The sequence below is a fragment of the Corvus moneduloides genome, chromosome 1, assembly GCF_009650955.1.
Source record: "Corvus moneduloides isolate bCorMon1 chromosome 1, bCorMon1.pri, whole genome shotgun sequence".
NCBI classification, from domain to species: Eukaryota; Metazoa; Chordata; class Aves; order Passeriformes; family Corvidae; genus Corvus; species Corvus moneduloides.
This window is the reverse complement of record NC_045476.1, coordinates 35622783-35647281: the sequence shown is the minus strand read 5'-3', so window position 1 is coordinate 35647281 and position 24499 is coordinate 35622783. Positions and strand designations below refer to the sequence as shown.

Genomic DNA, 24499 nt, shown 5'->3' with positions numbered 1-24499 from the left:
AGTTTGGATACCTATTGTTTCTTGTAATTTCTTCTGTTTGTTTAGTTTCAGGTTTTTTTACAGCATTCAGGTATATCCTGGCCTCTTAGCAGTACAGTTTAAAGAAAATTATTTCTTTCCTACAAAACCAAAGTGGGGTGTTAAGTATGTTGCACTGAGTGAAGAAACAGAAATAGCAGGTGGGGAGGAAGAAGAACAGTTAGAAGAAGCATGAGGTCTGGAGGATGTGCTTTAATCAGATGCAAATATCATTCTTGTTTTGGAGTAATGATGGCTTTTGCCAGACGGCTCTATTCAGGGGATCAGATTAATGGTCCTTCTGGCCTTAAAAACCTGTGAGTCAATCACAGCTGAGACAGTGGTGCAGCTTTGGCAGATGTTAAGGTCTGGAAGCTTCAAATACTTGTGTGAAATTTAGATTTATATTCCCCAGTGTGCAGATCAACTCTTTCAGAACAGGGAGATGGATATCAAGGTTTTTTCAGTGGGCTTCGGGAGGGGTGGCATTGCTCTACAGCTCCTGCAGGAGGGCTCATAAACCAGGTGGGGCAGGGGCTCATAAACCTGCTGGCTGAGCAGGATGAGCTGTGGGACAAACCTGCTGGCATTTCTTCCTTATGAATAGTGCACAAAAAGCAGCACTTGTTAAATCACCACCTGGGCATAGTAAAGAATTTGATGATTAATCTTTGAAAAGCACTTTGGAGTTGAAACAAACCCACAACAAATCGTTTCAAATCTTCATAAAAGCTTTTTTTTTTTTTTTTATCCCATCTCCTATACCTATACCATAAAGATTTTTGGGGTTTTTTTTTTAAGACTGGAGAAGAGCAGACATTACCCCCAGTCAAGGGTAGCAGAGTCATCAGCTGGGTGCATCTCTAGTCAGGGGAAAAAGGTCACAAACAGAGAGAAATGACAAAACTGACAAAACTCACCTGCCTCTTGCCACCTGACACTGTTGCACAAGCAAAGACCATGTTCAAAGGAAAAAAGAAGGCAGCTGCAAATCCAAAAGAAGGCTCTAGAGAGGTATATTTATCATAGCAACTTTCTGGAACATACATAAAATAATCACCTTTTGCACCCAGCTATTTCTTGCAGAGGTGCCATGTGGGATGCTTTTGAAATGCCCTCTTAGCTATTCTTCAGATAGAGAACAAAGAGATTTACAAATCTTTGTCATTGGTGATGACACAGAGGAACTTCATGAACAGTTCTGACTCAACCTGTGGCAAATTTCTTTCAAAATGAAACCCTCATCCCCCCGAAATCCTTCAATCACGAAACAAAAGAGTTCTTTCTTCTTACTGATTTAAAAAATTATGTTTCTGTGTAGCCTTGAAATATAATTTTAGAAAAAAATCAAATATTTCACTTTGAAAATGTCAAACAATTTTTAAAATCGTGATTTAGTTACTAGCCCCAAGTCCTGTTAAAAAGCATTTGCAATGAGCTGTTCTTTGCATGGTTTTTAAGAAAGCAAACTTCAACAGCTGAATATTTTATACTTTGCAAGTACATAAATGACCACAGAAATTGCAGGATGGGAAGGAAATATGCCTTCTAATCCTAAAGCTTTTACTATAAGACACCTAATTCTACAACCAAGAGGGTATTAAGAATAAATTGTAAAATTAAGATCAAAAAAGAAAAGAAACTGAAGAGTTATAGCAGAAAATATTTTGTAAATACTTCATCATGTTGAAAAGGTATGTGCAAACAACACGCAAACTAAACAATAGGTGAAAGAAGAAATGCTTAAGTAAAAGACAAAACCCAAAAATATGTAAACTGATCCTTGCATAGCTTTGGGCTGAAAACAGTGCTATCACTGAGATTCTGGATCATCTCTGCTCTCTCTGGATTTAAAACCTAATTTTAAAGTGGCACTCAATTTATCAAAGGATTGCATAGCATTGACATTCTGGATGGCAGGAAGCAAAAATCCTTCCATGAGGCGACTCCCTGTCCCAGTTGCTGGGAGTTGAGAGATGTGCTCAAACCCATTGTCAGAATGTGTGGATGGTGGGAGCAGAGCAGAGGGGACAGTCACATGGAAACATCTTTTAGGAGAGTCAGAGCCAGAGCTCACAACTGAGATTCCCATCCCAGCCCTGCGAGTTGGTCGTGGCCACCCCAGCATGGAAAACTCTAAAGCAAAATGCTCAGACTGGTTGAATAGAATATTGTATTTCAAAAGTTGTTATTTGATTTCATTTATAACAGATATAGCTCTAGTTATGTGATTTGCTGGCATTTAGAGCATATTAGAGCAACTATTAAAAATGCAGCACAAAAAAAAGCCCTGCTGGTGAGGCAGAAGATTAACATTATTCTGATAAAAAAAAAATCTACTTACCTATCAGCTCTGTAAAGCCCTTTAAACTAGCAAGGCCATATTCTACCAAATGCAAGGGACATTTGAAAATAAGAATAAATGAACATTGCAGGAAACGAGCGTTCATTTGTGTATGAAACACAAAGATACAATACCACTCTTGCCCAACCCAAATTGCCCAGTTCTGTTCAAATTAAGGTCATGCTATACAACACAAAAAGTATGGTTTCTTTTCCAGCTCTGATCTTTTTCAGTTAGAAAAACACAGGTGGGCCCCACTGAGGCTTGCATGATTGTAGTTTAAGTAGTTAGTTCACATTTGAAATGTCCTTTCTGTCAGGAAATATTTTTCAAAATTTATTCTTAATATCCCTTTTGCTAAGTTTATTCTGTTATGCTTTGGGAAACTTCACAGTTCTCTTTTGCCTGTACAATATTTATAGCCTTAATCTAACCCTCTCACTTACGCAGATGTCATCAGAGTTCCCTTAAGCCCTAGATTAGCAAGACCATACTTTGCTGAACGTGGGTAGCATTTAAAAATGAGCAGGATAACTGAATATTTGCAACTGATGTTTTATAAAGCATAAAATTACTTTTTGAATGTTTCACCCACATGCTTTTGTATTGCTTTTTGAGCTTCAAGGAGGAAAGACATACTTCTTGATATGCATAATTTAAAGTGATTTTCTATTTCACACACAACCTCGGGTATTTTTTAGGACAATAAAGTATTTGAACACTAAAGCTTCCCAGATCAAAAAAAATCTGTTCCCATCTGTTCTTCTCACAGTCTGGCTGAGGAGGAACAACTGTCCCCGAGAATCATAGGTACTCTGCAGACCAGCCCTTTTTCCCCACACTTTTCAGCTAGGGCTAACTGGATTTTAGCAAGAAGGTGGAGGTTTTTGAATATTAAAGCCTTGGGACTTTTTGCTCCAACCCACTGATATTTACAAAATCCCATGGGTGCCACTAGGCATCACTTGGTTTCCCACTTGTTTTTCCCCACTTGGCAGTGGCCAGAAATCAAGAGGATGCAGTAACCCAAACTTGATTGAGGTTTTGGGATCCTTCAGCTCCTGTTCTTCACCATGAAGTCCAGCAGGATCTCCCAGTTCCTGTATTTTGCAGCAGATAAAACAGGGCTGGGCACTTGAGCACCATCATCTGCCCGGTCTCATGGTTAGCAGTCCACTCTTGGCATGACTTGGGGTTATCAACAGGAGCTGGGTTTGATCCCCATCATGATAAAGAGAAGTGCAGGGGATGCCCAGGCTCTTCAGGTCCACATTTCTTTGGAACAGTAAAGTTGCAGCTGGAGTTAAAAGCAGATGGTTATGCAGCCTTGTTCTGATCCTGAATTGAGGCATTTTCTTTTTCCTCATAGGAAATGTTTACCAATCTTTCTCCCTTCAAGGTTCATCACTAGGCATGAAGTAGGGCAGGCCTGCAGACCTTTACATCCATTCATGATGTTTTCTTGGTGGCGTAGAGGTACCATTTGCATTTCATGTTTCTGACTTGCTGACCCTGACCTTTCTCGTAGTGTTTCAGATTCAACAGGGCCTAAACATCCTTAAATAAAACTTGCAAAATACAAGCCCATAATGGTGTGACAATTTATCATGAGAAAGCGATGAAATCCCTATTCTCCTTTGAAGTCTTTTCAGCATCAGCCAGCCGCAGCCTAAAATTCCCTTTCTTCACAGAATTTCTTCCTCCTCCCTGCCTTTCTGTCAGTAGTGCTGCAAGGGTTCACTCGCACCAACAACCCCACTGACACTGTCTGTTTGACTCTCGTACACAGAAAGACAGGCGAAAGTGCTTATTGGAGTGGCTTGGAGCCTCTCTTTCCTGTTTTCCATACCAACTCTGATTATTTTTGGGAAACGGCAGCTCTCCAATGGGGAAGTGCAGTGCTGGGCTCTCTGGCCTGATGACTCCTACTGGATCCCCTACATGACTGTGGTGGCTTTCCTGGTGTATTTCATTCCTCTGATCATTATCAGGTAAGCCTGAACCCCAGTCAGCAAGTGTGTGGTGAAAGCTGTCAAGTGTGCAATCAGCTTAATGCTTTAATTTCTACTCATTCATTACAATTTCATTTCCATACCTGCTGCATAGCTGCTTTGGTTTTTATCACATAATACACGGGTCGTTGTACTTGCCCTGGGTGTTCTCTGTGTGGTATTAACTGCCAGAAACACTTTCTCTGAATCTCTAAGTGTGTCCACTTATCTCCACAGCTTCAGGCTTGAAAGATATTTTTATAAACCCAGTATGAATATTTATCCATTATTACAAAAGATAATTTTAATAGAAGAACAGGAAACTACACTTAGCGCTAATTAAACTAAAATTAACTTGAAGTGCTCTCAAGCTTCACAGTACTCGACAAGTGTTCCTTCACCAGGACTGGAAAGAAATCTCCAAGCATGGAAGCTGCCAACCACTCCTAAAATATGAACAAATGTAATTCTTCCTGTTTTGTAACAGGAAACCTAAGCTGCAGATATCTGAGCCTGATTTGCCCCTAATCCCAAAGACAATCTGCAGAACCTGTATTAAACTGAGGTCAACCAATACTGCAGACTGTGCTTCGTGATCAGTAAAGTTTATCGCCTCCCTCTAGGGCACTGCCATTAGCTCCATTAAACAGAAGTTAACTAGCCACGAGGAGCCACCAATGCAAAAGAGCAGTCAAAATCAGATGTGGAAGGGGAGTGAGGCTCCTTAACTGCCTCAAAGTGCTGCCAGTGGCAATAACATTTCTTCAAGCCTTCATTTTTCTTTCCCTTTTTTTCTCTTTCACTAGCAAGGTTACAATTGTATTTCTTTGTGTCCATCTCTTCTTGTTAGCAGCAAGAAAGACTTGCTGGGACTTCTTTTTCCCCCCGTAATTTGGTGACGGGCTGCTTGGACTCTGAGAGGGGAACTAAGTTTGCAGTGTGCCTTGGATTTATCTCTTGGTCCATCTGCTTTTCCAACAAGTTACGAGCCAGGAGTCTCACTTAGCTTCCTGCTTATTAGTACCCTGGGTGAGAGTGGGGTGTGCAGAGGCTGATCTTTTCTAGATGATGACAGGACTGACTACATAACCTAAATAAATGCCTGGAAGTTTACTACTGTTTTATCACAGAGATCAAGTTCTGCATCTTCTAATGGTAACAAGTCAATCTCTGATAGAATCAAAACCATGTGGTTCTTGAACTCATCTAGATGACTTTTTGATAGGGACTCAAAATGGACCAGTGTTGCTCCCTGAGAAAAGGGATGATTTTTACACTTTGCTCACAACATGTCAGTTTGCTAAACCTTCCATTTTTGTGCTAGATTGCATAGACAGAATAAAAAAAAAAATCAAGAATGTTCTTCTTAAAGAAAGGACACCATGGCACAATGGCAAGAGAGGGAAAACTACTCCCAAGTTGTCCAATGGCTCTTCCTAGGTAGGATCATTTCTCTGTCTCTGAAAGCCAGCCTAGTTTTCAATATATAAAAAAAAATATTCTTGGTAATACGTAAATAAAAATGTGGGTAGATCTGCAGCCCAGCAGTAGCAGCAAAAGCAATAAACATACACTGCACGGACAAAAAGCAATTTAACGGTGAAAAAAAATGGCACTAGAAAACTTTGAGGCTGGCTGTTACTGTGAAAGGGGCTCTTTTATGAGCTTTCTCAAATAGGTAGCAGTTGAGAAATTCTAGCCAGCATCTTAAGTGTTCTAGGAAATAAAACCCCACAGACTGCCCAGTTACAGTCATTCCATAGGTGTGTGAAACATCTCTTTCACACTCAAACATACAGATTTGCATGGTTTCTATTACAGACCAGCCACTCCTTTTACACACCATCTATACTTGTCTGGCAAGAAAAGGGAAGCTACATAGCAATAAATATTTCAGAGCTGTTGACATTATGCTCCCCTCCTCCCTGCCAAAGAAAGATATTCAAACCAGATCAGCTCTGTGATTTGCTTCACGGTAGATCCCCAGAAGCAAGAAGGTGATGAAGACATGAGGGGAAAGAGAAAGGCAGTGAAACTGGCATTTCATGTGATTGCCCTGACATCTGAGACATGAATAAAACATCCTAAAATTTTTGTGGCTTTAACCTTAAGCAACTTTTACACAAGAAGTTTATGGCAGGACAGGAACTGGCTTTGGAGCCAGGAGCAGCACAGTGTCCGTCACCTACCCAGAAACTTTCCTGGTTTCACTGTTTATTAACACAAATGCTCCTGTGTCCTTGCCAGAAGAAGTCAGATTTTTGACAGGTCCAAAGTGGTGTCTGGCACTGGAAAGAAGGAAAGGGAGTGGTGCAGGGAAGGATTTGTGCTGATTTATTTCTAGTTGTCAGTGATACTATTTTCTTCAGAACAGGGAGAATTGTCTAAAACCACAGAAAAAGAGGATTAGCATCAGGGCAAGTCAGCAGAGACATTATGAAAAAATGCCATGCAATTTGGAAGGAAATGGCTATTTTTTAGAACACCTTTTTTAAGTCTCAAGCATAAAAGTGAAGGTTGCAGCTTCCCAGCTGATGTATCTGTAAAACATCTGTCAACACAGCCTGAAGGTGTGACATCTGTTTCTTTAAAAGTTATTGGCAGTCCAGGAGTTTAAAGCTAATCCACCTGATGTGGCTGCAGTGTACAAATACTCTGGTAAGCGGTTTGTGGCTCAAGAACAGCAGGAATGTCTGTCAACATCTCCAGGGACTCAGTTTCTCTGTAAAAGTTTTGTTCCACCCAATACTTTCAGATGCCCAGGAGGTTTGATGACAAGCGAGATGCTATTTCATGAGGGTGAGAGAGATCACGTACATCCCAGTTGTGGGTTACTCTGTCAAGAGATTATTTATAAAAATGAAAGGCAATATTTAATAAATGTAGGAAGGCGTTTTGTGATTTTTTTTTTTAATTTAATGACCTTTAGCCAAAGATGTTATTCAAAAAATGCCACAGCATAACAATGGAGAGAAGATCCATAAATGTGCAACTGAAAAGCCAAGGATCAGTAGAAGAAGCCGTGAATACATATAAGCAGAAGCCAAGGCATATGCCACACTTAGTGAGGAAGCAAGGCAGGATGCACACAGGGAAAAAAATAAAACCTTTTCTGCAAGAATTAATATTGTTTGCGCAGCTACTTTATTTTCTCTGCTGAAGCACTCTGATTTAGCTGCCTGGCAGGTGTCTGACGCAATGTGGGACACTGGCTGGCGGAGTTAATTAGTTCTGCTGCCTGAATCTGCTGAAAACCTAACCTCTAGAGCAAAGCAGTTCACTGATGACAGCACTTTTTCTGGTGCTGCTCATCTGAAGCGCGTACAAAGGATAAAATCTTACTTTTCAGGTGCAGGACTTAATTCCACACTAGATATGCTGCTTTGGCTGAGCTGTTTTCACTTGTTACAGTCCAGACACCATCATCTTTTAAGCTTCTCTCATCCATCCCTCAGCTCTCTCAGTGGAGCTGATTTCACATGTTCCTGACAGCCTTCAACCAACTTGCAGGAGTTGTGTTATTCATAACACTGCAGCCCATGGAATGAATTATTTAGCTGATAACCTTATGCTTACTCTGGAAAACCCTTCCACTGACAAGCTAAACCCCCAGATGTGGTGTGAGCAAACTCTATAGATTCCAAGCCAAAACATGAACCGGAAGAAAACACCATTCTCTACCTCCCCACCCCGCTTTTTAAAAAAATGTATATATAGAAAGGTAATTTATTAAGAAAACTGCAAAAACCTAAAAGATTTTAATACTTCTGAGGTCTATTCCTACCACTTCTTCACAACTAGAGAATCAGCAATCAGTTATCAAAGAGCTTGTGGTTTTTCAGCAAGTTTTTTTATCTGATTATAATACCAATGAACAAGAACCGAATAATGAAAAGAAAAAGTAAAGTTATGATTTGTATTTTTAATCCAAGTGTGTGGATATCTTTGAGAGCTGAAAAAAGTGGAGAATATTTGTTCTTTTCGTAGTAAAACTTCCCTTGTCCCCACTGTCTCAGTGTAGTACAGGAAGGGCCACAGATTCTGAGTCAAGTATTTCTTTACAGTGCTTAAAAATTGGACCTGTTCCCTCTTATTTACATTATTCTACCACTTCTTCTGCAGCTGATATTATAAACTGACTAAACCCCAGAAAACTCATAAAAAGTAATTAGGGAACCTGCAGTAATTAGTTCTCTCCTCTTCTGGGACAAGTGTCATCAGCTATAACCAAAGCCTTTTCTCCTACGCCGAAATACCCCAAGCAAAGCTCAAATGGTATCTGTGATGGTTGAAAACCTCTGGGGCACTGCTGAACAGAGGTTAAATATGGGTCAAATCAAGATTACACACTGCTCTCCTGTGAATATTTGCACCTGGGCCCCTCAGAACCTGTGATGGGGAGACAGAAGACCTACTGGGTTTCTATTCTGCATTGCTGCTCTGTGCCAAAACATAATTATTTTCTGGCACTTGAGTATCCAGAAATTCAGAGTCTTTTAGCTGTTATTCATGATTGCTAAATATATTTTTTATATTTTAACATTATAAATATAATACATAGACATTTACCTAATATAATTGTAAACTCATGTTTTAAAAAAAAATTGCTAAAGCTCCTCTTGAAACACAGAGGGAAAAGATATCCATCTGCTGTTTAAAATCTAAACTCCAAAGAGAACATTTGCTTTGGAGCAGCTGAAAAATAATTAGATGAGAAAAAAACCAGAATCAGCTACAAGGAAAAATATGGAATTAAACCCAAGGCATTGCAATGAAATAAAAAATAGATTAAATAAAAGGTATTTCTCTGAATTAAATCAAATAAAGGGACTGGAAATACCATTAATAAAAATACTAAAGGTCATTTTTTGAACTAGATTCAGTGAGCCCATTCATTTTTGCCTGCGATTTCCATTTCTAAATAAAAACCTTAGATTTTCCACATATGTTCTAATATCTGCCCATCTCTTCACTTACCCATTACACGTGCCTGCAGTGGTTTGTTCAGATGAGGTTACTTTTCTCTTTAGACAAATAGTGCTGTAAATTAGCTACCATAAAACAAAGCAGATGCATCACTTTGCACAGATAATTTATAAGGAACAATAGGATGATAAATAGAATGGGGAGCTTAAGTGCACTTTTGCCACTCCTTTTATTAGAAAATACTGAGGCTGCGTGGGATGCTGTCATACTGCAATTATTTACTTTAAAAAAAATCGGTATTTAAAGAGTGGGCAGATCAATAATGCTTATGATTGTTAATATCAATACATAGATTTACCAGAACAAAGTTTATTAAAAAAAAAAAGAAGTGGTCTATGAATTAAAATTAAAGATGGGGTGGGATTATTCACAGTTGCATTTGTATGACTAACCATGAGTTACGTATTTACATGGATAAAAAGTGCTGTAATTACCAATGAGGCATATTAAACAACACCATTAACTAACATCAGGTTATGATGAATATGCCTCTTAATTCTTTAGAATCTGGATCAAGCTAAATTGTTTTTGGAGATGCAAAGAGTTTAATTTCTGAGATACATCCATAATGTGAGCCATATTTTTGTGTTTTCCATATCTCGAGATATGCGTTTTATCAGGGTTAGAAAAATCATCACATTTTCAGATCAAAAGCATGTCCTTTCTATCCTGCAGTCTTCAAAGCCTGAGCAGCTACTTTGCAGAATGGCTTGGATGAGTTTTTCATCCAGCTTTGACTTTTCCACCGCCCTTACAGACACAAAGAAGCCTGACAGCATCTGGACCTAAAGAACTGCACATCCCATCTCCCAGTGCTTTCAGTGGAGACAAGGGCAAACAGCATGCAGGCATATTACATGGGTTGGAAAAAGAGGTTTGTGGCAATGTGTACCACGTGCTTTTACACCTCGGCATTATATAATTACATATAATTATATAATACAGTGAAGGCTGAGCAGTTCAACATCCAGAGGAAGGGAACAGAGATTAGGATATGGTTGGAATGGTGCAGAGTATTGCCAAACACTCCTCTGAACACCGGTTTGTCATCTGTTCCCTGCTACTCTTTTCTCATCTGCCGCTTTATTTTTCTAGTGAGAATTTCTTTGAGATTTGACCAACCTCTTCATCCTCCTCCAGCCTCCTTTCCCAAGAAGGAAAGGAGCTACAAATATATTCTGTAAAAAGGCTTATTTTCCCTTGTAAGAAAAATACTTCTCTTCCATAAGCGCCCTCTTTTTACTTTTGTGGCTTTGAAGCACACATGTAGTTGCCTGTTATGATCCCATGCTTTAGGAGACACGTTTCTGGAAATTCCAGTTTCTTTGCTGCATGCCACCATTGCTGGGGGAAAAAAAAACAGCTTAGGCACTACTATGAACTGGAGTCCCAGAGAGATCAAATCATAAATGAATAACTGTGGCTGGCACAAGATTTGCTCAGAAGTTTACCAAGCATGACAAGTGACTCGTCTTTCCTGACATCCACCCTGAGCAGCTTTACACCACCTCCGGTCCACTCCTGATAAGGAAGGCTCCAGTGGCTTCAGCTACACAGAAACGAAAGGTGAACAGAGGCAAAAACACCCACACAGATCCACTATGTTGGCGGTACTTTATAAGATGCTGGATGAAAACAAGAATTCAACTTTCCTCTGGAGTTCTAAAAATTAAGGTTTCAAATGAATCAGCATGTAATCTCATATGTGAAATGCCAACGAAGAAGACAGATGCTGTAACTGTATCTGGCAAAAGACATGCCGCTACCAGACTCTGCAGCCAAGAGGGCAGGAATTCTGGGGTCAAAGGGAAAGCAAGTGAGAAGCCTGGCTTCATAATTCAATCCTTATGGCATTTGGCTGAAAGTAAGGAGTCTGAATATTTTGACTACAGAGTTAGACTCCTTTATCCTGATGCTTAAGGAACTCTGAATATGTCCTGGTGGAAAAAGGAAAATCTGCATCAGAGAGGACACTTTCAATTGCAAATAAAGAGGTCAGGCTAGAGCTGGCAGGATAGGAAGAAAATAGAAATAGGGCTTTTAAGAGCTGGCTGGAATTTTTTTTGAGATGACAACAATTATCATTATAATACATTCTGATTCATTGGAATAATCAAAGGTGAAATGATACGTAAATTTTCCACCATTGTCTGTAAAGATACAGAGAAACTCTCAAGTGTATGAGCTGTTAAATAAACAGGCTCTTGCAAAGCCAGGAGATAAAAGGAAAATGCTTAAATCAGCTGGGAGCCAAGCTGGACTTTTGAAGGGATTAAGGAGAGCAAATTGTAGTCCACGGCAGATGCATGCAAACCCCTCACCGGGCAAGGATGCTACGGCTCTGCTGCACAGCCCTGACTGCACGTTGAATTTACAGCTCTCACCTACTAAGCCTGGAAACCAGATGGCTCAAACTTCCACAGAAAGGAAACCTCCAAACCTCCACAGCTTTTTGAGCACAAATACTGCCTTTGCAAGCATGTCAATAGTTGAGGGTGCTGTAGGAAAGACTCATATATCAGTCTGAAAGTTCTAATAAGAATAATGCCTCTTCTGATAACAAAAATAAGCCACATAACAGTAAGATACATTTTTGCCTCTATAAAACACCCTGAAATTACGTCCTTCATTGCACCTTTTTCACATAAGGACCACTAAGGTTTATGGCAATTAACATCATCAAGAAGAACATGGGTTCCAATAGCTCTTCAGCCTGAACTAATTATTTTTACCTATTCTATATTAAATCAATAGAAGACAGACTGGTTACTGCATAGGGAAAGATAATAACTATACAAGGTCATTGTGTACTAGGGCAATTTTTATCTTTCATACTGAAAGTATATAAACCTCCCTAAATACGCAGATTGTGGTGGAACTGGTTTTGAATCATCTAATTCTTCCCATTTATCTGATACTTCTGTCCTCTTGATTGCCACCACAGGACCCTGAGACCCAAAACTGAGCACTGCTGTATTTATTTGCATTTCTCATGGATCCTGCCCTCATCAAATTCCCCAGGGTGAAATTTTATTCACGAGCTTCATACTCACAATGTAGCAGCAAAATAGAAGTGCATATACTGCAAAACCAGGTCCCTCCCCTGCTTCCCTCATCAGAGCTGGTGTTCCGGGGTTGATACTCAGATGGATTTGGCTTTGGCTAGCTCAAAATCACCAATGAGCTCTTGCCTGCGAGATTTTTGGCCAAATCACTGCATTCCTCTGAGCCTCAGATTTGACATCTACAAAGCCAGACAACCATAAGGACTTCCATGGTGAAAAGTCTTCAGATCTGCTTCTGAAAAATACTGTGGGAGAGTCATATTGTATTTATTATTACTATTATTATTATTATTATTGTCATTTACTATTATTATTCCTATGCAGTCCCATCATCTCTGTGAACTCCTTACACATAGATGAGTGTGCTCTTACAGCACAAATGACCAGGGTGTCTGTTACATTTATTGTGCCTAATACCAGCAACTCTTCCCCTTCTGCAGCGTCATCTACTCAATTGTGATTCGAACCATCTGGGTGAAGAGCAAAGCTCAGGCTGTCATGATATCCAGCTGTCCTGGTGAGTCTCAGCACACCCATGGCTCCAGCCTCACGATTCAATTCTGGCTGATTCCCACAAATCTGGGGGTGCTTGGACATGCAGTGTCACATAGGGCCCCCACCACTGCACTGGGAATGGGGTTTCTGTATATGTTGATTCATAACTCATTTCTACATTATTTACCTTCTTTCCTTTGACACTAAATTCTCTTTAGAGACACAATAGGAAACATCTGTGAGAAAACGAACAAAAAGTAAAAACTACTTATTCTAGAGGTTAGAATTCCTGTTCCTAGAACTTTGTCCACTTCCAGAATAGTTTTTTTTTTCTAGCATATACTAAGCAACACTTTTTCTGTGTTTTCACATGTCCTTGCAAGTTTGAATTTTGCTCAAGATCAGAAACTCCTGGCCACAGAAAGCTCTGAAATTATCTGAGTGTTCCATCCCAGGGCTATACATGCCTCAATGCTTCAGGAAGACCTACTCCGCTTACATTTCCCCTTTTTATTTTGGGTGGCTCAGGTTTTGATTGTTCAACTTGAGCAGACTTGCAAGTGTCCAAATTTCAGGAAATACTGAGATCCTGACTGACACCAGGGGAAGATGGGGCTGTGTATTCCTGTCCTGCCTGTCAAGGTACACTGACACATCCACACACCAGTCCTATTCTTTCACTAGCTGAACTGTTCTTTTCCCAGGTGGCAAAACCTCCACTGGCTACACCAGGCGTGGGTTCATATCCAGGGCGAAAGTGAAAGCGATCAAATACAGCATTGTAATTATCCTTGGTAAGTGAAAAGCCCCACAGCTGGTAGCTAGGGAAGATGCTGGCATTAGGAAGCTGCTTTTCCTCAGCAATCTCTATCATCAGCAGACAAAGTAGATGGCTTGGAGAAGGAGCTTTACTTAGACACCTATCTTGCCTTCTGATCTTGTCCTTCCTCTCTCTTCTAGCTGATACACTCCTATTTTAGGCATCTGACATAAGCCTTAAATGAAATTGGGTGCACAGCCCCTTGTGTGCATAAAGACATTAAAGAGTCAATGTCTAAAAGGAAAAAAGGAAGGAGTCATCTCTTTCCCATCCAGACTGCTGAAAGATTTGGCAACTGAGTTGTCTTTTAGGCTTAGAGACACTGTACGGCATGTGGGCTGCTGGGGTGGTGCAAGGGAGAGAAGAGATCAGATGTGCAGCAATTGCATTTGATGTCACAGGTGTGTTGCCTGTTAAGATGAAAAGAATGAGCTCTCCTTTCCCAACTGGGCAGCAGATTACTTCGTGCAGGTGTTCTCTGTCTCCCAGGGAAATGACATTATTGTGATGCAATTAGGAGGCTGATATTCTATCTCAGTAAACAAGGGCAGCATCACACAGGGCCTGTGATTAGCTGCCAGAGACATGCAGGAAAGGAATCGAAGCTGTTTACTCCCAAGGGCTGACAGTCATCCCTTGACACTGAAATAGAGATTGCTCCTCTTTCCAACACTATGCAAAATTCAGATTGGAGAATATTGTGAGAACAGCCACTTGAGTAGCTTAGCTCACTGTCTAGTGCTAGCATCTGCACATGTGAGAGAGGCCAGTGTGATTCATACGGCTCATAAGCCCAAGAGCAGCTTCTCCATGTCTGAAATTTTCTGCATGGCAGTCAGAGAATGCTTTTGCCAGACATAGCTACTATTGCAAGGCCATCAGATGCTGAGAGTGGGCATGGATGCTCAGTATTTCAGCAGACCTTGATGATGTTAGGCACCCAGCATCTCTTGATGTACAAACAGATTGACACCTAACATCTATGGATTTTTTTAAAGCCACCTAAAGTTCTGCGTAGTCAGTGCTATGATCTACACTGACACTGTGTATTGCTGTTTTGCATATATCTGTGCATAGACACCTCCTGTTTGGTTGTTTTAGAAAACAGGAGGGGAGCTTAACTCTTCCTTGCATTTTCAGTGAGCACTCAGCTAACTGCCAGCAAAGAAATTCTGATTAATGTGACAAGAAAGCGGGCACGAGGTCACTCTGCTGTCTCACCTGAGTCAGGATGCAATCATGTGTCTCATTTCACAATTACCTATATGTTTGCAACCCAGGTATTTATAGCTTAGTTGAGTGAACTGCCTGTCTCAACATTTCTATGTAAATCCTGAATCAAAAGCCTTTGTGAGAAGAGATGGCATAGAAATTTGTGAGGGACGGATTAATTCCCTATGCCTGCAAATAAAGCTAGATCTGTGGCCTTTTTTTCCCTATCACCTCTGAACAAAAGCAGAGGCTATGAGCAGTACAGTCGTCTTTTCGCTTCCTCAAATTCATCTCTCAAATGGCAGAACAGGAAATTAGGAGAATCTTCCTGCACACTCCATGTACACAGCACCTTCAGCTAGCATGCCAAATGTCATGTTAGTTTGCAGTAATGCAGTGTGAAGGAGTGTCATTCCTTGCTCCTGGGTGTCTGAAAACCTTATTTTAATAGGTGGCTGTGACAGGCAGCGCTGTCACGGAACGGCATTTTGGCTGTGTGTACATTTAGATTGGCTGCTCACTCCAGGGACCATTAAAAGAGCACTTCACTATAACTGATGATGCTTTAACTGGCTACCTATTTACCCTTTATGTGTTGTGTAGTGTTCAGAAGTGTCTCAATATGTCTAGAGGGAGCACTCTAAACACTTAGAGAAACACACGTAATATATTTTATAGGCATTAAAATAAAAATAAACACAAATAAAAGCACAATCTAATAACTATTCTCTTAAATAAGATCTTGAATGGGGAGAGGGGTTTTTTTTTGTATGAACAGATATTTATGTGTTATGACAGTCTCTCCAAGAGTGTGTAATTACCTCCCTAAATTGCTAAACTATCCAATGTCAAGCTCTTCCTCTCTCTGTCTCTTCTGCAGCATTTGTTCTCTGTTGGAGCCCTTACTTTCTTTTTGATATCCTGGACAACTTCAACATACTCCCTGAGACCAAAGAGCGCTTCTACGCATCTGTGATTATTCAGAACCTGCCAGCCTTGAACAGTGCCATCAACCCCCTCATCTACTGCTTCTTCAGCAACAGCCTCTGCCCCCCTTTCGAGTATTGCTCCTTTACTGTCACTCTGACTACCCCTAAGAAGGGAGGGAACACATAAACACAGTCCCTAAACTGATTAACTATTTTTGACTCCTTTAATTCTGACCATTCTTTATTTTTTGTAGGGAAAGAAGAGCTCAAAGGCTGGGGGGGACTTTCCGGGACAGGAGCGATGGAAGGCAGGAGATGCAGGTCCTGTCCAAACCAGAATACATCTAGCACAGACAATGCTCTGCAAAGCCACAGTGGCACCTGGACAGAGGAAAACAGAGGTCCCCAACAAGTGAAGTGGAAGGGCACTGAATGGCAAGAGCTCTTGTGCACCCTATAGCACATATATTTTGGATGGGCACTGCAGCTTCATCAATCGCACACTGCCAGTGCCAAGCTCAGCACGGGGGTTTGCATGCCTCTGTTGCGAGGCTTCCTCTTGACCCTCTGTTTAAAGCAAGCTGTAATCTATGTGCTCCAAACAGCAAAAATAATTGTAAATGGTGTCTAGTAAGAGTCTTTTCTATTTTTCAGGAGTCACTAAAAGCCATCTACTGTACCATCTGGCTCATATAACTGATAGAGTGTTTACAAGTAATTACAGAGCAAGGACCCCAGTTAAAATGCAAACACAGGCACTTTTCCAATGAGAAGACATCATTGTCACTCTATGTAATTATATCTGTGTTTCATACAGAGCCACTTACAGAGATGTAGCCAGAGAAGAGGAGAATGAAGGGCTGGGATACTGCCTGCCATATCACCTAGCCCACCTTCTCAGCTCACACCAGCTGCATTGTCCCTGTAGCTCTTCCTCCCTTTCCAGTGTGATATTTCCCTGCTGTTCTGCCTTGGCACATCAGTGGCACCCCAGCGTACCAGCAGGACTCACACTTGACACAGCCATTTATTTCTAGGCTACTAGTGAATGGTTCACCAGCCCCTCCCAGACCCCATGGTGCATCCCATGTGCAGATTCTTCCACGCTGCTGTGGCAAAGGCCCTGAGCAATCTCTTCAGGATCCTATGGGGAGCTGCCATGCATGGCCCTTAGCCAGTGCAGATCTATCTCACCACCCACAAGGCAGCATTTCCCTATCCCGTGCCCCCTGTAAATCATCCCTGTCACTTAAATCATGCAGGGAACCATATACATCTTTGCACAAACTCAGAGTTGGAAAAAGACTGAAATTAAACCATAGAGCTCAAATTACATTCAGAAAAAAATATCTGTTGATAGTCCAGTCTTGTAGGTTTCATTGTAGGTTTCACAGAGCACCGAAGGTCCAGTAGAGCTTTGCTGCAGAGTGCCCAGGCAGCTGGGCTTCCCCTTTCCCCAGCTCTCTGGGCATCCTCCTGCCACATTATTCCCAAATGTAAGGAAAAATTTCTCATGCAGGTGGGGGGGTGACATTAACTTCAATGTTCGTTTTCCGACAAGGGAGCTTGAAGTGTTTGTATTAAAAATGCACTCTAACCAGCTGTAGGGCAAGTGAGTTTGTTTCCTCTTGGTGAAAAAATTATTCTTACTTAAGCAGACTCAGTTTAAAAAGGGGCTTTTATTATTATGATCTTTTGCAATGAGTTTGTTCCCTGTAAAGCAAGAACTGAATGAAAGTTATTTATTATTGCCTATATCACAAAAATACTTTTTCCTAAGTAGGAGATATATAAAATCATGGGGCTTTATGCTCTCAGGAAAATAAATAAGGTATCTCTTTTTATTACCATGAAGTTCTGTTGTTTAGACTCCATGTCTAAATTTTGCTACTGACTAATTAAAACTATGAATCTGCAGAAGCCTGTGTAGCAGCGACCTTGGATAGACTGTATGTAAGAACTAGACTATTTTTTCCCATGGGCATGTAATAACTTTCCTAAAATTGGACTCCTTGGTTTAATCTTCACAGATTGTGTATTTTAACTTTCTTATCTGATACATGCACACTGGCTACCTACTTTTGAAAAATTAATGGAGTTTGTAGACTTAATACCCAGAAATCAGAGAACATTTCTGAGCAGCACTTTGATTTGCAAATGTAATATGACTCAATCCCACTAAAATTTACATAATATTCACTGGGGTCACCACATGAATTATCCCATCCATCTAAATTAAGCATATGCATGAGTTAATGTAGGACTCTGGACTGAAATAAAGTCATCATCCATTTATTTTCAAGGAAACAGCTTTTTGTTTCATCTGTTATTGTACTATGTACCATTTACAAGTTGTTCTTATCATTTTTCCTGTGGACATGATTGTGATGCCTTTCCTCATATCAGAATCTTTCAGTTTAAATGGCCTCACACTGCTTTTGTCTGCATCCCTTCCAAGTGGTTAAATACAGGAATAAATAATTTATCTTATTTTCTGTGCTGCTTTCTTACTGTGCAGGAGATGGCATTTTACTACTTTTTCTATTCTACACATCTTCTGTTGTAAAGCTGAATTTTTCAATTAGTCTGGGAAACATTTGCATGGTCCTCCTTTGTCTCTAGGGAAAGAGATTTAGGGAATTTCATCTGTCTCCAGCAGATTTCTTATTCCATGTCTGCAACTCGCTCTACATCTGCTGACTGTTTAGCAGCTTAATGGGGCCAGAGTTGTTCTGACAGACCCCATGCTTAGGAGGAGGCAGCAAAAGTCAGTGTCAAGGTCTGATTGCCCAGAGAGGGAGTCTGAACACGACAAGAAGAGGGCACCCAGCTGGTTTGTCCATGACAGCCCAGGAGGAGCTCTGGTTTTCAACATCTTTAACACTTCAAGAGGCATCTGTGAGATCCTTCTGACATTCCCACGGCCACCAGAAATATTTATATGCATGACTGCTAGGACATAAATTCTTGTATGATCATAAAGTCCTATATGATTGTAGACTCCCAAGAAGCATGGAAAATCAGATACTCATCCCTCAGAGAAGTCACATCAAACAGTATGGGACTAGGATACTTTTCAAACAAATGTTAATCCAAAAAAATAGAAAATGTATGCTTTCTGTGCAAGTTTCAAATTAAATCTGAAAGAGAAAGCTATTTAAATCTCTTTCGGATATTTTTGATGTAATTTAAAGTTCAATTCTCTTACACCAGATTTCCATCTCTTGCTAAAAGTGTAAAGCAGTATTTTGTCTTTCGACTTGCTTTTGCCTTGGAAATTTCTGTCTCCTCTTTTTGTTTTTGCTTTGAAAAAGCTAATGCAAGGCAGCAAAATTCAGCGTTGCCCATTATGACCATTGAAGAACATCAAAGCCAAAGTCTACCTAGAAACATGTTGCACCCTCCTGCACACTGCCAACCCAGTGCTTAGAGGTGCAGACATTAGCAGTCCAAGAAAAAAAAAAATGTAGCCTCTGCTTTGTTGTTCTGGTTTTGCAGCTCTTTTTGAAAGATATTTTTCATGGAAAACATAACTGAACTTTTTGAGATGATTTGACTTCCACAAAGAAGCAAAAAATTTTTTTTCTTACACATCTCCAAATTTTGTGAGGCATGAATGAATAAAGGTCCATACTCTACAAGTTACCTAAGCATTTAAATATTAATTGTTTTAGTGGGAATCAGGCACATGTCATTATGGAAGTGGACTTACAAAACGTCCTTTTGGAGTAAAAGCTATTGCAAGCACCAGACCTCTACTAATATCAGTCTCTAAAGACATATAAGCAGAAGTAAAAGCAAGTCTAACACCTACTTTAGCTCAAGCCCTGGCATCTGAATACCAGAAAGCTTTATGTATATTCAGATTACATATTTTCTTGACAATACAAGATGCAGGAAATCAGGAAAATCCTCTCTCAAATCACAGGCCTCTATGAAAAACAAAGGAAAAATAACCCAACTGAACCTCCTGCAACACTGGTAAAGAATTTCTCAAGATATGAGCACTTTGGGGTAATTCTGAGCCAAGATAACTGAGTCTCTTGGCTCTCTTTACAAGGAATATGCTTGCTGATAAGATGCCTCAAGTTCAGTGTCCCTTCAGAAGTCCTAATTCACTGTTTATGCAGATATGCTTCAGGCAAGAACCCAGAAGGCATCACACTACCTGCCACTTCACTTTACCCCTCACAAGCACTGCATGTACTTTTCAGAAGTACTTGATGGAAACAGAACAACAAAAGAAAGAAATTGTAGAAAGTACACTAAAAGTATACACAACACTATACATATATGCTGTGGGCACAAGTGCCTTTTGTCAAGAGAGGAATCATCCCACAAATAAAGATAAATTGGCGTAGAAGCTATCTGTCTGTACCTTCCAACACAGCGCCTTGGTGGTTACAGGAGCAGAGATTTTAGTTTATTCATCAGCCTTAAGAAACGTGATTAATTTGTGGAGTAAATGCAATTTTTAGTGAAAGGTAAAATATAATTCATTTCTTTAGCAAACTAATTTATTTTACGCAGTGTTTAATTTAGATAAGCATTATAGCTGAATGGCTCATTAGATAATCTTTTGATGGCATCTTTTTCTGAGTATGCATAAAATATGGGGGTAAAGGGTTAGGCATACAAACATATGCATGAATTTGCAAATAGACATCACTAATTCCTCACACTGAGCTGGTTATAGTGGTACATAATTAGAATCTTAGCTGTTGGTTTCGTCTCAAGCAAGGCAAATGAAAACAGGTTAAAATTCAGCAACTTTAATAAACTCAGTAAAAATGAAAGAGTCTGAGGCATCACACAGAAAGATGATCTTCAGGACCCAAACAGCAGAAATGTGATAAGTACAACACAGTGTGTTAGTAATCAATTACATCAATTATGAGAAATTCTGTTATGAACTGGGAACTCATCAGCTGGAAATGTCTGAAGAGAAGGAAGCCTTGAGCATCCTCAGCCAGAGGATGCCTGGTTACTGACACCACCATAGCCAGTGGAGTCAGGGGGCTAATATGATCTCCACAGGTATCTGGTGAAACATTTGTCAGAAGAGCTACGATTGTGCAAGTGTCACCATTGCTCTCTGTTGAGGCCACTCTGTGTTGAACAAGAAAAAGAGGAAACATGTAAAAGAACAATATGAGATTTTGGTTAGTTGGGGCTAGTAAAATGGAAAGCTAAAAAGGGGTATTTCTGCTGCCTGTTAATAATGTCAGTAGGAAAAGGAGGAAAAGGGAAAAAACTACTTAAAAGCATGGTAAGTCTGCAGCAAACCCTGCCCCCTGGAATACTCTCACTATGAATAAATTTGAAAAAATTCATCTAATACAGTGATCAGTTCACCCAGACCTTGTTGCATGGGTCAGGAACAAGCTTTTGGTTATCAGAGAACCCTTCTTGTTTCTGCTATGGTTGTTTATTGAGATCTAAATCCAAAGCAAGGCAAGGCAAGGCTTTCTCTACAGGCTTTTCAAGGGGGCCAGGAGCTGTTCCTCTCATTTTGGATCTTGCTAATGGCCATACCTCTGTAATGGTGCAGAGAGGAGACCTAATATAAATAGTATCAAAGGGCACTTCTATCTGGAGAGATATCATCTTCTTAAGTCAAGCTGAGAGATCTGGAAAAGCCAATGAAATTTCAGGCATGAACATGCTCCATGCTCTCTTCATTGCTGCCCTGCCAATTCACATCACAGGTTTCAGGAAAGTACAAGGTAGCAGCTGGCCTTTTTGCTTGTGTTCAGGTTTTCAGGCTAAGATCAATACTGATGAGAGCAGAGTTATACCAGCAGTTCTCTTTGAAGTATAAACCTCCCTCCTCTTTGCCCAAGACACTCACACTCTTTGGTCTCACATGACAACCTTGTGTTGGAGCAGCAGCCCACAGCTACACTGGTGGCTTGAAGACAACCTGGATCCATTCACCACTACCTGGGCTCCCACTCTACTACCTTCACATGTGCTCATGGTTTCACAAAGAAGTGACTAAAAGCCTGAAATTGTGTAAGCTGTGTATGGAGTGATGGCAGAACCCAACCTCCTGGGCAGGAAACACTAATGCCAAAGGGAAAAATGCTTTTAACTGTAAATTGATAAAGTGCCCTTAACATAAAGGATTTGGGTCCCTTAAATGCTTAACACAGAAAATTAAAGAGAAGGCAGACCTCCTTGATCATGCTAAAAGCTAAAAGACACTTTATGTAGCTTCTAGGGAGTGAAAAGAGATCAAGTAGCCAAATATCACCAAGTCCCATTTGGACCCCATGGTTTAATCTTCTCATTGGGAGGATTATTCCAAGAGAGTTTTTAAAAGCCTAGACAGGGGAATTACTGATTTGTATGTATGTGATGTAGGTGGAGGAAGCATGCTCAGTTTTAATATGGCACCAAAATAACAATGTAGATGTGACTCAGCATTGTGGTGTTTATGAGATGCTGTGGGTGTCAGAAAATTCAAAGAGGAAAGTCAAATGTCGTCAAACACTTGACAATTCCTGAAACATCCCCCAAAGAATGGGTTGGTAATGTGGGATGTGGTGTAGGGTCATTTGGAAATAATTATTGTCAATACTTGCTCTTGCAGCAAATTATTATTTTTAAGAAAACTCTGATTTTGAACTTTTTTGCATGCTGAGAATATTTTCTGGATCAAACGGAAAAGGGAGGCACTTCAGCACCACCACGACCTTGGTCACAGGGTTAAGGAACCTGCTTAAGCAAGGTCTTGATGTATCTTCTCAGATCTAAAAGCCCTGGGACTAGAAATAAAGAGACATTTCCTGGCTTCCAATCAATCCCACATGGTGTCCAGCATCCACCCTGTGGTGTTGAACCCCTCAGACTCATCTCCTGACTCCCCATTCTAGGGAAAAGACCCTCACAGAGGAGCACCCTGGAGCTGTGCTGTGATTTAAGCCCAGCTGGCAACTAAACACTGAGCAGCCACTCAATCACTCACTCCCCCACCACCCTGCCCCAGTGGAACAGGGAGGAGAGTCAAAAGTAAAACTTGTAGGCTAAGAATAGTTTAATGATTGAAACAAAGGAAAATATAATAATAATAGTAGTAAATAGAAGGAAGGAAAAAAAAAAAGGAGAGAGAACACTCAAGAAAAACAAGTGATGCACAATAGAGTTGATCACCATCTGCTGACCAATGTCAAACTCCATCCCCATAACCAGTAATCCTGTCCAGGATAGCTCCCTCAGTTTAAATACTGGGCATGACAGTCTGTGGTATGGAGTATCTCTTTGGCCAGTTGGGGTCAGCTGCACTGGCCGTGCTCCCTCCCAACTTCTTGTGCACCTGCTCAGTTATCGAGCATGAGACACTGAGAAGTCCTTGACTTAGGGTAAGTACTGCTCATCAACAGCCAAAACATCCATGTGTTATCAACATTATTCTCATACTAAATCTAAACCACATCTACCATCTACTTAGAAAAAATGAACTTTATCTCAGCCAAAACCAGGACAAGCTGCCTCTGCCTTCACACCGCTCTGCAGCTCCTCCCCTCCCTCTCATCCTATCTTCCCTCCTACACCAAGATTTTCATGTGGTTTGGGGTTTCTTGTTGAGTCTGGAGAAATGTCTGCATTCTCATGAAAAGGGAAAAAAAGAGAAATTTCATGCAAATGAGTCTAACCTGATTCAAGGTGGGGGACATGGTTCTGCCTAAATTTTCTTAAAGAGCACTACTTGGCCAAGAAGAATCACTGCAACACACCATACTGCATGACTACAGTAAATGCTCGTTTCAAATCCCAAAGCCGTGGGTGAGATACTTAATTAACAATATATAGAGGCAAGCTGTTGATAACGGCTCACACAGGAACTCACTGAGATATCAGAAAGGGCCTGGTGGGAACCCAGCACTACACGTTTGAACCTGTTTAATATTTGGAGCCAGGTTCTCTCTGTTTATGTATCTCAGCAGGTCTTTATCACCTTTCATTGAAGATATGGTGGGTTCATTACATCAGGCCTACATCCGTGTATTGAGGAATGCAAGTGTGAGCCATTCTGAACCATGACCAATCACCAGAAAACAGGCATAATTTTAATTTTATAATTATGAGAATAATTGCAAAAGATTAGTAGTCTAGCCAGCTGGAGACTTTGCAAAAGCCTGAAGGCAATTAAGCTGCTATATTTTGAAAGTATCTAATAAATTTAATTTCTTTTCTTAGATAAAGCAGCATGAACTTCAGTTTGCATTGTTGGAGGAGGCCTGTTGGGTGATGAATAAATATTTCTGGTTGATTAACCCAGACCTGTCACAAGTCAGGAAGATTCTTTTTGTTGGTTTCAGTAGGAGTTGATCAGGCTCTGTTCAGGAAGAGCACAAGACCTGCTTAATGTGTTTACATTTACTATTTCGGGCAGGACTGAACTGATTTAACTGCCACCTCAAAACAAACTGACATTTAAAAAACAGGCTGCAGAGACTTTTTTTCAGGTCGGCCAAGCAAAATGCTAGGAGAAAAATAGTGCACACTGACACAGAATTATCTAACAAAACAACTAAGAAATGGGAAGGGAGGAACCACTGAAATGGTGTCAGAGTGGTGAAACAAATAATGCTCACTTCCTATTTCACAAGTCATTCCTATTTCTTTAAAGAATA

At 40.5% G+C, this 24499-nt stretch overlaps 1 protein-coding gene across 2 annotated transcripts in view; it reads left to right on the top strand.

The window, feature by feature from the left end:
* NPSR1 (neuropeptide S receptor 1) overlaps positions 1-18350 on the top strand; it is a 58443-nt gene extending 40093 nt beyond the window's left edge. The window contains exons 5-9 of one of the 2 annotated variants that reach the window (XM_032105242.1): positions 4152-4353; positions 12845-12921; positions 13604-13693; positions 15812-15992; positions 16115-16302. In XM_032105242.1, the coding sequence (XP_031961133.1) occupies positions 4152-4353; positions 12845-12921; positions 13604-13693; positions 15812-15992; positions 16115-16208 (644 nt within the window). In that variant the 3' untranslated portion in view covers positions 16209-16302. Of the gene's footprint in view, positions 1-4151; positions 4354-12844; positions 12922-13603; positions 13694-15811; positions 15993-16114 lie in introns of both variants that reach the window. The other variant, XM_032105250.1, reaches the window with a different exon arrangement.
* The last annotated feature ends 6149 nt before the right edge of the window (positions 18351-24499 follow it).